Source organism: Lagopus muta, chromosome 4, assembly GCF_023343835.1.
Source record: "Lagopus muta isolate bLagMut1 chromosome 4, bLagMut1 primary, whole genome shotgun sequence".
NCBI classification, from domain to species: Eukaryota; Metazoa; Chordata; class Aves; order Galliformes; family Phasianidae; genus Lagopus; species Lagopus muta.
This window is the reverse complement of record NC_064436.1, coordinates 30,763,913-30,779,583: the sequence shown is the minus strand read 5'-3', so window position 1 is coordinate 30,779,583 and position 15,671 is coordinate 30,763,913. Positions and strand designations below refer to the sequence as shown.

General features: G+C 41.2%; 1 protein-coding gene across 4 annotated transcripts in view; it reads right to left on the bottom strand.

Annotated features, from left to right (window-relative positions):
• Positions 1-15,671, bottom strand: part of SLC4A4 (solute carrier family 4 member 4) — a 230,637-nt gene that overhangs the window by 69,710 nt on the left and 145,256 nt on the right. For 2 of the 4 annotated variants that reach the window (XM_048942693.1, XM_048942694.1), the window contains 2 exons: positions 11,985-12,080; positions 7,237-7,313 (listed from right to left, as the gene is read on the bottom strand). In XM_048942693.1, the coding sequence (XP_048798650.1) occupies positions 7,237-7,313; positions 11,985-12,080 (173 nt within the window). The remainder of the gene's footprint in view (positions 1-7,236; positions 7,314-11,984; positions 12,081-15,671) is intronic. The other 2 variants (XM_048942695.1, XM_048942696.1) reach the window with 1 other exon arrangement.

Here is a 15,671-nt window from a genome sequence, read left to right as displayed (position 1 = left end):
GCTGAGAGACGTAAACATATTGGAAAGGCTTATTTGCATTGAGTACATAAGATGTGTAACTTGGCTAGCATGCATGTAAGACAGCAGAAGCATCAATATAAACATGATGCTTTCTAACCACAGTTGCTTTAATAATCTAAGGCACAAAGACAATCATTTTAAATTTATTATTTATTATCTAACCCTAATTTTCAAGGTGTACTCTCAGCACTCCTGTCCCTTTTTCTGCACAAGGTGTACAAACTCCTCCACCTCCTGGATCTGGAACAGTCAGGCTCACAGCCGCAGCAAGATCCCAGTATCACATCAGACTAGCACAAGCAGTTAGAATATACATGTGTACATCCCCCCTTGCCTTCCCTCAGTTGGGTAATCCACCAGAAGCACCTGCTTTAACTAGACTCTGTTGCAGACCAGATCAAAGCAATTGGAGTACAGAAAAGAAATTGTCCGTAAGTCCTGCTGCCTCTGCCCACCTATCTAGCTGAAAATGACCATTTGCAGCCAACACCTCATAAAATAAGACAAGTGAAGGCAAATCACTTCTCCACACTGCTACTTCAAGAAGTGTTTTGCCAATACAAATACAATGAAATGGAATACACCTCATCTTTCTTATTTATCCTTATAAATGGCCAAAATATCAAGCAATCCTGAAAAAAGCACCATGATAAAATAGCAAAATCAAAATTCATTGTCCTCTATTGAAGCTATTTATCGTCAGAGCAGTCTGAGGCAGGGACACGGCAACTTCTGAAAGACACTCAGGGTGCTGAACCAGTCTCTTTTGCAATCTAAATGAATGCAACGAATGAACCATCACTCTCATAGCAGAGAGGAGACAGTTCACGCAAATTATCTAACTTCAGTTTTCATTAATAATACACTGCTAATCACACAGAGCTGTCTAAGTGCTTAGTACTACCGACAGATTTTGTTTAGCCTTTTGTTTAGCTACAGGACAAGCTTTCCATACGTGCTGGAGGAGGAAAGGGAAGACTTCTTTTGGAGTTCCCTTCTTTTTTCCAGTTATTAGATCTGCAACACAGCATGCTTACCAAGTGGAACAAAAAAGGGAATAAAAGCCTACTTTCTCTTTTCTTCTGCCCCCAAAAGCCTCCCAGTAGTGATCATTAAATATCCTGTTGTTGGAGCTTTTATCCTACAAGTTCAGCTGGAGACCTGATTGGCAAAAGGTTTATTGTACCTTGGTGATCATCAGTAGATGCCTTGAAATAACAGTGTAAGATGAATTCAAGACTGAATGTGTGTATGGTAACTGCTGAGTCACAGTCTGAACTACTGATTGAGCAGCTGGGGAAAGGACCAAGTCAGCCCTGGGAGCGCAGGTGAAGGCAGTTCACCAGTTCACCTGTGTGACCAGAAGGGGTGGAGCCTGGCTGCAACTCTCTTAGACTTCATTTAAGGACTGACTGTCACTGGGGAAGGATCTCTGGTCAGAGATCCCTCCCTTGTGGAGTTTCCTTTGCAAGCCTAGATCTTCACAGACAGGTGAGCACTTTTACTTTGTAACACCTTTCCATCATGCTAGTCTCTTTGTCATTAATCCTTCTACATCACCATCCTATTGTGTTGATCTTTCTGGTTATTACAATGTGCCTCAGAAAAAGTGTCTACACTTCTGCCCTACCAGAAGGGATAACTGTCTGTGAATGCCATCATACAAGGTGTTCAATGCAGGCGGCCATAAGAAGGGAGCTGAGTGGTCTGCTTAAGTTTAAAATGAATTAAAGTGGACAACACTGTGCTTTATCAGAAGAGTTACTTTCCCATTGTATGGCATCTAACCATTTTCCCAGCTTTTACCTGTGGAAAAAAAAACAAAGAATCCAAGAAAGAGAAGCAGAAAAATCCAAAGACATCAGGACACAGTGAGCAAGGGTTTTCAGGCATGGTGCAAAGCAGCTTCATTTGACACTAGCCCACATACTAACAACACAGCAGGGACAGCGCAGTTCTGATGTCCGCACACAACATTGCCAGACCATTCCTGACTCTGCATTTCAGAAAACCAGGCACTATTAATACTCCTTTCCCTAGGCCACAAGCTGTAACTGCCAGTATTATGCAGTGGAGTTCAGTGCACACCATGTTCTGTCTGTCACAGACACGTGCAAGCTGAATCAGTACGATCAATGTAACTTCTGCAACAAGTCATCCAGTAGTTACAGATTTCTGTAAACTCTACATTTTGCTAACTAGTCCTTTCTTTTCTTGTTTCAGCTTTGACACTGTTTGCTTTTTGCAAACCAAATGGGAAAAAATGTGCCATGATATTTAAAATGTTGTCTTTCACCTACACCATGTATTAAACTCTCCTTTCGGACCAGGAGGCCTGCAGAAAGCTGCATCAGATAGAATACATAGGATAGAAGCCTTAAGAAAAGTTCAGCAATAGCACAACTGAGCTGATGCTGCTGATTTCAAAGCTAACAGCAAGGCTACTGATGAATTCTTTGAGGGGAAAAAATGGCTGTAAGTAAAGCCTGTGTCTGCTCCTTCAGTGCCTTTCAGCCAAGGAGCTTCTTTCCTCTCCTCTCTAGCTAATGGCTCTTTACCCTGGCGCTTAGGGAATAGGCAGCACTTGCTGATCTTCTGGGAAGAGCCCAAGCATCCTTTCCTGACTGCATCCTTTTCCGAGGCAGATTCTAAGTTCATTTTCTTTACCTCAGATAACAGCTTAATGGTTACCCCGTAAGAAGATTAACTCTTGAAAGTGTATTAAGACAGCGAAGACTATGAGAAAAGCAAAACAAAAGCAAGATCAAAGTAAATCCAAAGTAAGCATACAACCATCCCTTCCCTAAGGGCAGAGGAACCAACCTCACAAAGCTTACTGCAGGTAAGTCTGAGTGCTATGTAGGATTTTAATTAAATCTTATCTCTTGTTATTTCTAGTTGCTGTACTCGCGTCAGTGTGTCCTAGGACCACTGTAAATATTTTCTTGCTGTGCTCCTATCCTCAGTGCTGTCAGTCTTCAAAATCCATCTTTGCACTCTGTGAGAAACCCAGAGTGCTGAGCAGAACATCCAGCCAGGTTCAGGACCAGTGCAGTAGAGCCTGGCTCCTCATCATATAGAGGTTTCAGTGACAAGAAAGCAGAGAATTATTGTCTTCACTCACTTGCCTCAGATACTGTTCTCCTCTGCTCTTGGAAGAGCATGGTCCAGCTGCTACAACCTCCACCACGTATTTGCCTTTGAACATTGGTATCTTTTCTCAGCTTCCTGCAATGATTCTGCAGGGCAGGACAAACCTCAAGGAAGGCATCCTTTAACAGATCTCAAAGAAAACCTAAAAACTGTCCAGTGCTTCCTAGCACATCTCTCTGGTGTTCCCTCAGCTAGAATCCAAGCAGCTGTAACACCTCTCTGTTTTATGACTGTACATCACCTAGTTGCTGTCATAGCACAGATCCATGAAGGCATGAATACATCTGTCCTAGCTCAAGCTGCTTAGCTGTTGTCTGTGATAGCAGAGCTGCTTCTGCAGGTAGCAAGGCAATTACGCAAGAGGTAACCAGCCCACCTCAAACCTCAATTGACTCTGCAATCCCTGCTCTCCACAGGGACTGAAAAATAAGCTCAGGAGACCAGGATTAACAGCAGACACTGCCTTTGTTAGGAGGGGTCAATCTGGGCTTTTGCTTTTGTAGCTGAGGTCTCACCTGCCTACTGCTTCTTAGCTCAATTATCTTAAACAAAAACAATGAGAAAGCACCAGAAAACAGCATTGCCCTGGCGCCCACATCGAAGCACCACTGTCAATAATAGGCCAGCTCCAAGAGAAAAGATGCAATCAAATATATTAGATAACATGCCAACACATTCCACTCTTCTGCAGAAAATTCCCTCCCCCCAGTGTCCTCTTCTGACCTTTTGTTCACTCCAACCTCAAAGCCTACCACTGGAAATCCCCTGTTATTAGGAACAAGGAGTTGAAATTGACAATTCAGTATTGAAAGCAGTCACATCCCCACTTCATAATCTTAACATCTATGGCAAAACTCACCCCACCACTCCCCTCAGTATTCACAGAGCCTGCAGAGGACTCACCCACCATCTTCTCTCAATCTGGAAGGTCCCTGCTGAAGACAAATGACCTGTTGGTGGCGTGGCAACTGCAGACTGCCAAGAGAGATCTGCACCAGGTTTGGCTCCAGAGAGAAGATTTTCTTTGCAAACACAATGCAAAGAAATATCAGGATCATACAACAGAAGACACCAGTTTTCCACTCAGACCTTACAACACCCCGGGAAATACAGCAGGTGGGTACCCAGGATCAGCCTGCTTTTCCAACAGCATGTGATGGAACTGCTGCTGAGTGGAGACACAGCTTCTCAAGATGCACAAAGTTAAAGATCCCTGGAGTTGAAGACTGAAATTGGGTAAAAAGATACTCCTAGGTAAGCTGAAAGTACTGAAAAGTACAGCCACTTTCAGGTGCTAAGCTGCTTTTAGCAAGGGGAGTCCAGGACCCGCTGGCAAGAGCTGCTCCAAAGGATGATCCACATCCTTTTCCACATAGTACTGTGTGACAGTCACAAAACCTGCTCTCTCAAACCTCATTAAGAGAGGGCTTGGGGCCATACTGTAATTCCAAAGCATTCATCACCACCACTTCTCCAAGTGGCAAAGTACTGGAGAAGGGAGAAAGACAGGAAACATCATCTGAGCTGTACACTTCGCACTTTGAAGAAAGAGCATCCAGAACTCTCTACTTTAATTCTACCAAGGTGTATTTCTACTCAGTAAAAACCTATAGAAACAGATAAAAAGGAGATTCTGGTTTTATTGTCACTACCGTAAATGGCATCGTTCCAATTAGTATTAAAGATTGCAAAATTGAAAGTAAGGATGTAGGTAGGCAGGAAAATTATTGATGCTATATTAAACTTTGTTCAAAGCCTTTCTTTTCCTTTAAAACACACACACGATACTCTCCTTTATACATGCAAAAATAATGTTTGATGGAAAAGATCTGGTCCCAGTATAACTCCAAGAAATTGTTACCAACAAATTTCATACTGTCACAGTTTAAAGACAAACTGACCTCTGATACACACACACACGTACACAAATAAATAGAAAACAGCACAGCCTCTTTCTTCAGTAGACTGATATCTCACTGTATGGCCTCGTTAACTGTCAGGTTTCCAGATGGGATACGAAGATAATGAAAGCCAGTCACTCTGATGTCAAGGCAAGAATCTGTTCTCTTTCCAGCTCCTGTTGTCATAACACCATGAATTATTCCCTCGTGCCTGTACAGCATGCTAACTTCTGCTCAAGAAATTTGCCAGGCATCATCACAGTCTCACAGATTTTATCAGGACAGGAGTTTCAGTAAATCAGTAATGAAAATTGAGAGCTAAGGTGATTTCTCAGACCAGCTTCAACAAGCATACAGTACAAGGGTTCCATTGTGCAAAGTTCATCAGAAGGACATGAGCTAATTAACTAAGCGGCTTTTTGGAACTTGTTAGTTTAAAAGTAACAGTTTTCACTATAAACAGTAAAGTATTATCTATACTGAAAGCTAAAAACTTTGGAGCACATTTCCAAATTGGATTTATTAGCAGAACTCAGTATCAGCACCACCAAAACATTTTAGTATACAATTCTAGACAAAAACTCTATTATCTGTACGTGTCCACAGACATTTCAGTAGGAGGAACAATTGAGACCACTTGTACTAATGAAATCTAAGAAGCCTGCTGCAACATTCAGACCTAGTTTTCTGCCGCTCTAAGACCCCAATTATAGTCTAATTAAAAATGTAAACCAGCAGTCTTTCCAGTGAAAAAGCGATTTTACAATTACTCTTACCTTGAGTGTGGCTAAGTACATAAAAGTATTTTGGAGAAAAAAATAAATGCAGCCGTATGTTCCAACTGAAAAATACTGCAAAACACACTGCACTTTTTTTTTTTCCACTGAAGTATTTTCCGTATGTTAAAGGAGGTACCAGAGGAAATTTTTTTCATTGCTCTATTACATAAACTCTGCACATTCAACATTATGGGGCTGTTAGCCTTACCAGCCATTTCTTTCCTTTGTGTGGATTTTTCAAATACTGAAGAGGAAGATAACATACTTTTTAGTATCTGAAAATAACAGTAGCACAAACTGCATGCCAGGTGAGGAATAAAGGACAGGAGGACTGGAGAAAAACAGGTATGCCACATTCAATTAAGCGGAACTCATTTTTTCTACAGTTATGTTGCTCTGTTGCTTTATGGAAGAGCTCCACTTCCAGAAGAATACAACCAGGCTTTATTCAAAGGACTGGAGTTTTTTCCTCAGCTGTTCAGCATATACTATCTAATAATTTCCTAGGGTAACTCTCATTCATATTCAGAATAATCACAAGACTAGAGAGTGTTGAGAGATGCAGGGAAAAAAAAGGTTTGCCAAAACAAATTGTCATGCTTTGAAAATAAGCCACTTTATAAACCAAGAACATTTTCTGAAATGTGTAGAGACCTCATTTAAACACCAGGTTTCAGAGAGTTCACAAAGAATCACTACACCCCTCACACTCTTAAGCTTTAAGTAAGGACAAGAACACACGCAGAGTCCATATGATAATACCATAAACATCACTCTAAAAAAATCAGACAAATTTTTTGGAGACTGTTAAAAAAGAGTTCAGTTCTGCAGGCACTAAAGACCAATTTTAACCTTTTTATTCATCTACGTTTTGAAGCTGTTCTTCCACACTTACCTTTTAGCATAGCTGTATTTCAGAAGCACCACAAAGGGTGAGGCAACACGTTCTATTACAGCAGCTGCTGTAGTGGGGACACATCCCCCTCAATGCTCTGGCTCTACTCCATCCCACCTATGAATATAAACCCTGGCGTGCTGCTTGACCTGAGCTACTGTGCTGTGAGACCTCTGCTGAAACCCTGAAGAGCCTCTTTTCAGAGGAAGCAGATTAGATACATCAAGATCAGGATGCCATCCGTTCCCTTCTCACAGACATTAGCAGGATGCCAGGCAGCTTCCAAACATGGTGGTACTTGCCTCACATCTTGCAAGAGTTTAACAAGGGCTGATGAAGTGTAAGACCTGTCACAGGACTCAGAAATAACTGACTCACCTTGCTCACTTTCTTCTTTTTCTTCAGATCTCTGGTACAACTATTCCTTCCTCAATACCCAGCTCCTAACCAAACACATCACTAAGCGAAGTCCAAATCTGAAGCTTACCTGATCTTTCTCAGGCTTGTCAGAGATGTCATTCAGACTGGTGGAAGTCAGATTTCTGTGAGTCATGGCTGGACTGCCTGTAAGAACAATGCCAATACCGATTAAAGCACCTATTTAAATCCAGTCAGAAGAACACAGAGGCTCAGGCTACAGCAACACCTTTCCGTGCACGTGGGAAGTTGATGTGGGCAATTTAAGACCATGACAGGCTGCTTTCTGTAACTTCACGTGGCACATGGGATAGAAAAATTCTAAACCTTGTTCACCTCCGGCCCAAAGCATTCTCACAGCTCATAGGACTGCAAAAAAATCTCTAAGGACATCTCCTAATTCCTGTCTGGGTTGGCGGGGAAGCAAAGTAGCAACTGGCTGCTGAAAGAGGCAACTGGGTCACCCATTCTTTACAGAACAGGGGGACACTTCTTGCTGCCAACCTTTTGCCATAGCTATCCTACAGAGATGCTACCTGCCTGCATTCTTCTGCACCCAATACTTCAGCTCACAGAAGGAAGGTTGGCAGCTCTTGGTCTTTTGAAACAGCAGATAACGAAATTCCACTTTTCTACCACTAGCCATATTAAATAAACTCATGAACCTTAGGGGTTTTACTGTTTGAAACAACACGTGTGTCAAATCAGTAGGCAAAAAAGTCTCCAGTTCCTGACACCAGATACTTCAGAGAGAAAGAAAAGTACTGGAGACCAAGAGCTAAAGCCTTTAAACTCCACTTCTCTCTCAAAGGCCAGCTGCTCCTCTAAGCTGGATATGATGGCATTCAAGCACTGCTTACTCTCTTTTGGATTACTTTTCCTATTTACTCTTATGTTCTCAAAGAGTAGCTGACTATATGAAAATAGTTCTAAAGGCCTTGCAAGAAAATCTAGAAATAGCCATAATCATGAAAGAAGAAAAATCATAGAATAGCAAAGAAACTTCTGGAATGGATACAACATCCCAACACTCAGCAATCAGCATGCTCTTTAATAACTGTTCTGAAATTTTTCACCCTTCTCCCAGAAACCAGAAGCATAGCAACAGGAGCTCTTACCAGTGTTTCTGATCATAAGCATAATTGGAAAGAGAGAAAACACTCAGAAAGAAATTGCACTGAGGCACTTCCCAAATTCTGAGATATCTCTAGGCTAGCGTATGTTTTGAGAAAACATTGATTAAACTTATGGTTTGATATTCATAACAAAATGAAAGTTCAAATTTTCAGCAACTCCCACAGAGAAATGAAATTGGTAATATATCTGAATATCAAGAAATAGCTAATAATTATATAAAATAACAACTAATAAATACAAGGAGTCATAAGAAAAAGATCTGGACAACCCCCCCCCCCCCCTCCCTTCCCCCGAGAGCTGGGTTTTCCTTACAATATGTTTCATATATACAGAGACGGATTTATGATACTCTTTCTCATGAGCCACTCTGAATCACAGTATATGCTGTGCATTATTGCCACATCCAGGAATGATGACACAGCAAAAACGAAGCACAAGTGTATCTTATAAAAGGAAGATCCTCAGATTTTTCTTCTTCATGTTGTTACTGCTTGCCAGGCTTAAGACCCCACCTATATCTGCTAAGTTCTTACAAATGTGTTCATTCATAGCATGAGAAATGCTACTTGAAGGACTGGTTTAAGTTACATATATAAGTAACCATTCTCCTAATTATTAGCAATCCAAACTTAGAAATATTTACAGCACTTGATTGACTGTTTGATATGAATCTGTACAGAGGAGATAAGCATGTATGCAAAACAGGAAAAAAGCGATTGAACTTATGTACATTGCATCTCTTACGTGGAAGAGACGTTACTTTGCATTTCTAAAAAGGTGTACGTAACACATTGAGATGTAGATACTTAATAAATAATAAAAGATAATATGGATTTATATATTTTCTAAAAAGCAGGTTCGTGGAAAATTGAATCCCATTACTGAAATCCAAGGCTCCTTTTTCTTACATGGTGTGACTAATTATCTTTGAAAGTTTGCACAGATACTGCCAAAACTCTGGGAAATCTTTGACAAATCTATAAATATAGTGTTAAATTAAAATGAAAGATTGAAGCTCTATATAGAAATGCACATGGCTGTTTTGCAAATCTGAGCCAATACAATCAATTGAAAAGGCAGGGAAGCACTTTCTTTAAAACGTGAAGATTGTTCACACTGGTAATTGGTTCCACGCAGGTCAGTGACTCAAAGCAAAGTCCGTATCAGTTCATTTAAGTGCTGGCAAGTGATAGAAAATAAAAAAGTATTCAGCAGAGTTAAACAGATCTGGAGAAGTTCAGAGTGCCATGGAGATGGGCAGATCCCACACAGCCTGCCTGCACAAAACCGGTTCGTGAGAGCCTTTCCACTGTTGTAGCCAGGGAGAGTGCAGCACAGAGACCCATTTCCTCTTCTTCCAGTCTTATCATGATACCTTTGAGTCTCGGAATGGCTAATGCCTCTAGCTGAGAAGGAACTAAATATGGCTTCCAAAACACTCTGAAGAAGTGCAGAAAATGCAGATGATTTTTTTTTATAGGGTTGTTAAACATGGTTTTAATACAATTTATTCAGAAGTGCTGCATTACATAATTGTAGAGTAAGGCATGTGCTAAAGCTCTCTTCATTTCCATAGCACCACTTGGGCAGTTTTACAGATTTCTGGGTCCAGTCCTGAAAATTAGAGCCCCCAGCTTTCATAGCTGATAACTTTCTGGACTACAGCATGTATTTCCCCTATTACTAGAAGTATGGGACTGAAGATTTGTTAGAAAATTATTACCCTTTCTTGCTAAAGGAAGTGGCTAATAACTATCACCTCTCTCTGCTTCTCAAGCAGCAATTACCTTTTCTCTCAATTTCCCAGCACAATCAACATAATCACACCAAACTACAGTAGCTCTTCTCAGAGAATCCTTTTTTTGGAGGTTCTCATTTTTATTCCAGATACAGACAGATCAATGTGCCAAAAAACTTGCACCCTTTCCGCTTCTATTTAATAAAGATACCGCATTTCCCTACAAACATGGCCTTGTAAATGCTCTTAAATCATCACTGCTAGCATTACCTCTGCAAGGCCAAACAAAGACAAGGGAATGGAGCCCAGAAGTGAGGGCACCAGACAAAGCTCTGTACAAAAAGCATGAACCTGTGGGGCTGAAGGGTCTCATGAAACTTCTTTGTCACAATCCTCAGGCTGAAAAGCATCCCCTTCTCTCACCCATAAATCTCTAGCTGGCAATTCAACAACGCTCTTCTGTTTTCTTTAAAGAAACTTCTTGTTTTACTTCTTACTTCAGTCAGTGACAGATTGGAAACCATAAGCATCACCTTTAACCATCTTTGCTGACCTAAGAAACGTGACTGCGCCACAGCTTGCATTTAGAAGTTTGCCCCAAATCCCTGCATTTATACTGACTGTGAAGTAAAGCCACTGAAATGCTGCTACAAATGCAGGATGTGTTATGTGCAAACCTGTACCAAAAGCCATTTGGCTTTGTGGACATCATCATTCAAATCTGTACAGCCCAGATCTCCAAACTCACGTTTCTAATGGCTGCACCACTGAAGACTTGAAGTCAGGAAGGATGTGGCATTTCTTTGGTTTTGTGTAATGAGCTGCTCATAAGAGCAAACTCAAACATTGAAGATGACCGTGACAGGGAAACATGTGGCAAGCCCAGCAATATCACTTGTGAGAAAGACAGGAAAGAGAGGACTGAGTCCTCAGGTGTACAGCTTCTCTGAGTGGAAAAAAAATACAGGGGCAGAAGAAAGCAACAAGCCTATCAGTCTACAGACTCTCAGTGCCATAAACAAATCAGTAATGTAAAAGGTTTCTGCTGCTGAAATTTCAGCCAAAGACTTCAGCACACGATGATCACCCTAGCACTGTTTGCTAAGGGTATTTACGTGATTCAGGCCTCAATTATATTGCCATCTCTTTGGCAAAGGCAACATGAATCTCTCCTTGGCTGTGCTCAGTAAAGTACTGGTGCAAAAAGAAAGGCAATCAATCCAAACTCCTCTATTTTACTGCCTCATTCTACTGACAAGCTTGGTAGTCATCCTTCACAATCAATATCCTGAAATTCAGATTTCTACATATTGCCATGGCTTATAAAGAACATCTTTGTGTCATCAGAGCAGCAGACTGTGCTTTCCTGTGGGAACAGCTCACTCCTCTGTGATCAGCAAGGCTCCCAATGAGTAATATTTTACAAGGATAAAATGACACGCAGCCTGAGAAAAGCCCAGCTCATCACAGAGAGACAAAGCTGGAGGCGTCTGAGAGCTATGTGACAAAGGAAACCTATTTCTGTATTTAATTTATATGGAAATTAAAATATTTAACTTTCTTGCATTTATTTTATTACATTGATGGCAAAATTCATGAAACGCTCTCAACAGCCAAAGGATGTTTCAACACATGAATGAAATTTTGCTAGATGGGTTACAAGATAGCCTACTTCCTGAAAGGGAGTGCAGACTGACCTACCTGTTCCACTACAGATGGAGGGAAAAACAAACATATAAAGCAAAAGAGTGAAAAAAGAGCAGGGTGTGGTGAGGGTAAATGGGCAGTCAGTATAGCAGCTATTCCATTCCCTCAAGAATGGATTTCCAGTCTATTCCCCGTTCATGCAGCAGTGAGCATTAAGGCACCAGCTGATGCTAGTCACCCATCCTTCCTTCTGGAAGCCCCCCAGCCCACTCCCCACATCCCAGTCTCTGACTTACTGAGCCATCCCACGCTGGGGCTGTGCTGCACTTGGATTTCATCATCCAGCGTGCGTGTCGCTAGGCAGGGCACGGAGCTCTGGAGTGGGCTGCGTGCTTTTGTGGTGCAAGCAGGAGACAGAGGCAGCAGCAGAGGGGAGGAAGAGAGCAAAGTTGAAAAGTCAAAGAAAAAAAAATAAAAATGCTCATGCAGTTGCACAAAGAAGCGAGTTAGGAGACAGTGTTTGAACATTTGCAGTTACACAGAAGTGCATCTTCCTGTATAGTTTGGTAACAAAAGAAGCAAGCCTACTTATTTGGAACACAGAATGTCCCCTGCTGGCAAAGTCTGCAGCCAATCTTTCATCCTTCATGTCTAAAACTCAGGCATCTCAGAAGTAGACTTCAAACAAGTGATGAAGGCAGCTGAGATTTGAGCTGTGCTGAGCAGTCCCAGGAAGCAAAGCAGTTAGTAAAAATGGCAAACACAGTGCTTTTTTGGGGGGAAAAAAAAAAGTTGCTTCCCTGTAGGAGCCAACTTTGAGCATCCTGACTGTATACATACCCTGATGTACATCACTTAGGGCTTGGAAAGGCACGCTACATTCCATACTGCTTCAAATAAAGCAAATGGATAAATGCATCATGGTTTTTTTGTTTTGTTTTTTTTTCAAGCGTCCCTGGAGAATATCTCTCTTCTCCTGTGCTCCTCCTTATTCAGTTGACATTATATCTTTCAGCTCACTGGAAGGATTGTGGATGCAGTTTCTGTGATAAATACTCAACTGAATAAGGCTGAACTCCAATATAGTATTTAAAAAATCACAGGGGAAGTTTTCAGCTTTTGCTAGCAGTCATTCTGTCAGTACAGTAGCCAATGCGCTTAAAAGGTAGAATTGCTATTTTAGCTGGTACCAAAATTCTGTCAGCACGGCAAAAATAAAAACATTTGTTAGGTGTTTGAACATTCATATGGTGATGGGGAGCATGCCATTATTTAGGAGGGTTAGATACTCACACATAAACACATTACAGTTTTCTACAGCCTCCACCAGCTTGCCCTCAGTATAATTCGATCACTGCTCTTCAGCACTTTTGCCAAAGGCTCTCACAGGTGTTGTTATACAAAATGCTGGCAGGCATGAAACTTTTATGCAAAACCGAGGAAAATATGCGCTGCATAGCAGATATCCTCATCACAGTACTGGCAAATGATTAGGAGACAGTCCTCAGGCACCTGCATAAGGAACAGTGAGCACTGCTCTCATTTTATACAGTGGCAAACCAATGGCAGATCTGCATTATGACTCAAAGGGGTGCCAGTTGGGCAAAGGCTGCTGGATAGTGTCTAGTGTATGCACTATCTACTGGAGGGGCTCACTTCAAATGCTGCATCCTGTGCCAGGAAAGGACACAACTGGATTAACACAGAGAACTCTCAGAAAGACAGTTAACAAAACATGACATACAAAAACTCTGCAAGAGTTCAATTGGAACGTATCTAAAGGCCCTCAACGAACGTATCAGACATCTCAGCTCTCTGCCAATAGGAATGAAAAGGGCGCTGTCTTTGTAAGGTAACTTTTAGTAATTGCTTAGTACAGCTTTGTCTGCTCAGCTTTTTGATAATCATCTTTTTCCTGTTGAGTGGACAGCAAAGAAGTGCTTTGATTTATCCTCCTCCACTAAGCGTCAAACAAGAAATTATCATCTTTTGCAGTTTCTTTCTCAAGAGCAAAAGGCTCACTGAGAAAACATCCTCCCACAAACACAAGCACTAGGAAAGGGTAAGGAGCCATCTTCATGACACAGTTATGATTTAAAAGCACTCACTGCACACCTTTGCCACTCTGAAGCTCAACTCTTCTGCCAATCTGATTGCTCTGTAGGCTGTCATCAAAAAGAGCAGTGAAGCAAAAGCGGGGGGGGCAGGATGACTGCCTGCTGCAGAGCCACGGTCAGCCTGGCTGCTGCTCTCCAACGCACAGGAGCAGCTGGACCAGTCAGCATCAGGCACTGCAATGAGGGAAGGCAAATGGCTGCTCTGTGGGCTGCTCAGGGTCTACAAGCAGCTCACAGAGCTGCCACAGGCTCACAAAATTGTGCTGTCAGATCCCAGCACCTAGGCCTGACACCCAGAGACAGAAGTGAGAGCACCACAATACTTTTTATAAAGAAATTCACAGTGCTCACTACAATATCAAAGCAGCATAGAACGTATTGGGTTGGAAGGGACCTTAAAGATCAGCCATGAGCATGGCTGCCCTCTACCAGCTCAGGCTGCCCAGGGCCCCATCCCGCCTGGTCTTGAGAGCCTCCAGGGATAGAGCACCCACAGCTTCTCTGGGCAGCTGTGTCAGCACCTCCAATATGTAATAAGCTACATCTTAGCAACTTATTGCTTATTTACCTTTCTCCTGACTTATGCAGAAATATGTATACATTTCTGCATATATTGTTCTAAGATATACGTATTCAAATATGTATACATATATATACATATATATATGCATTCAAATTCAAAACTTTTAACTGTGAATGACCTATATAAATACCAGAATAGTAGCTTCTAACAAGTTTACCACAAAGAAAATTTTCAAGCCTTTAAGATTTTGTCACCTTATCATTCTGAAAGAAATGAGATACATGCACCTAAGAGTTTTTGAAGACCAGGGACCCAGGGTGTATTTTCAGATTTCTAACAAAAGCCCTTGAAAAAAAGTCTGTCACTGTTTAATTTGGGCTTTAAGTTTAACTTGAAAAAATATTAGGGAAAATCATGTGAGAATCCCTGCTAATGGCATCATCTGAAAGTGCTCCCTAAATGCATGCTTTTCAAAGTAATTCAGTGTAATTAGATACCTGTCAGAATCGTAAGTTCCAAAAGAATCGTGATTGTCCACTAAAAGCAATACAGTGCATAACATTTATATACATAACATACCGCAGGGTCTAGTTAAGCTTCAGTGGCTATTTCATTAACAACCTTTAACAAACACAAACTAAATTAGCAGAGCACTTTGTAATTTACATCAAGGTGTTTTATGGTAGGTCTAAAGATGACAAGTTAGCCTTTTTAATAACATCAGTAAACATCAGCTGAGCAGAACACCAAGTTGTTTTTTAAATATACCAGCCTGTAAACCTACTATATGAAGGTGAGACTTAAGCACTGCACAAGTCCTGTGTCCAGAATGACTGCCGTTCTCATTAACCTGGATGCAGCATGAATATTGTATGGAAGTTTCACTGACACTGGAACAATAAAGCAGAAACTGAAAGGAAATATCTACCTGGAATGAAACTCCAGTTAAATTTATGAGTGCTTGGGGCTGATGGCCCTTTTATTATTGTTATTAGCTATGCTAAAAGGCAGATGCACTCCTGTCGGATTCATTAAAATTTTATCTGTGTAAAGGACAAATTCTGCCTTCAGAATTACATGGAAGACACTCACTGAACTCCAGGGAGCATAGTATAACTCCAGAATGTGTTTCACCGAGTTACTTTTTCATTAAAGTGTAAATAATAAATAACAGCAACAACTATTCATGAAGTATTTCCCTTTGTATTTGAGTCTCTCCCTCCTTAAAAGTACTTGAATTGTCATGAAACATAATGCTTTATTATATTCTCACTACACATGAATACTCCAGGTAGGAAACAGAAGCAAAACAAAATGAAAGAAGTTGCCAAAGGTCAACCAGT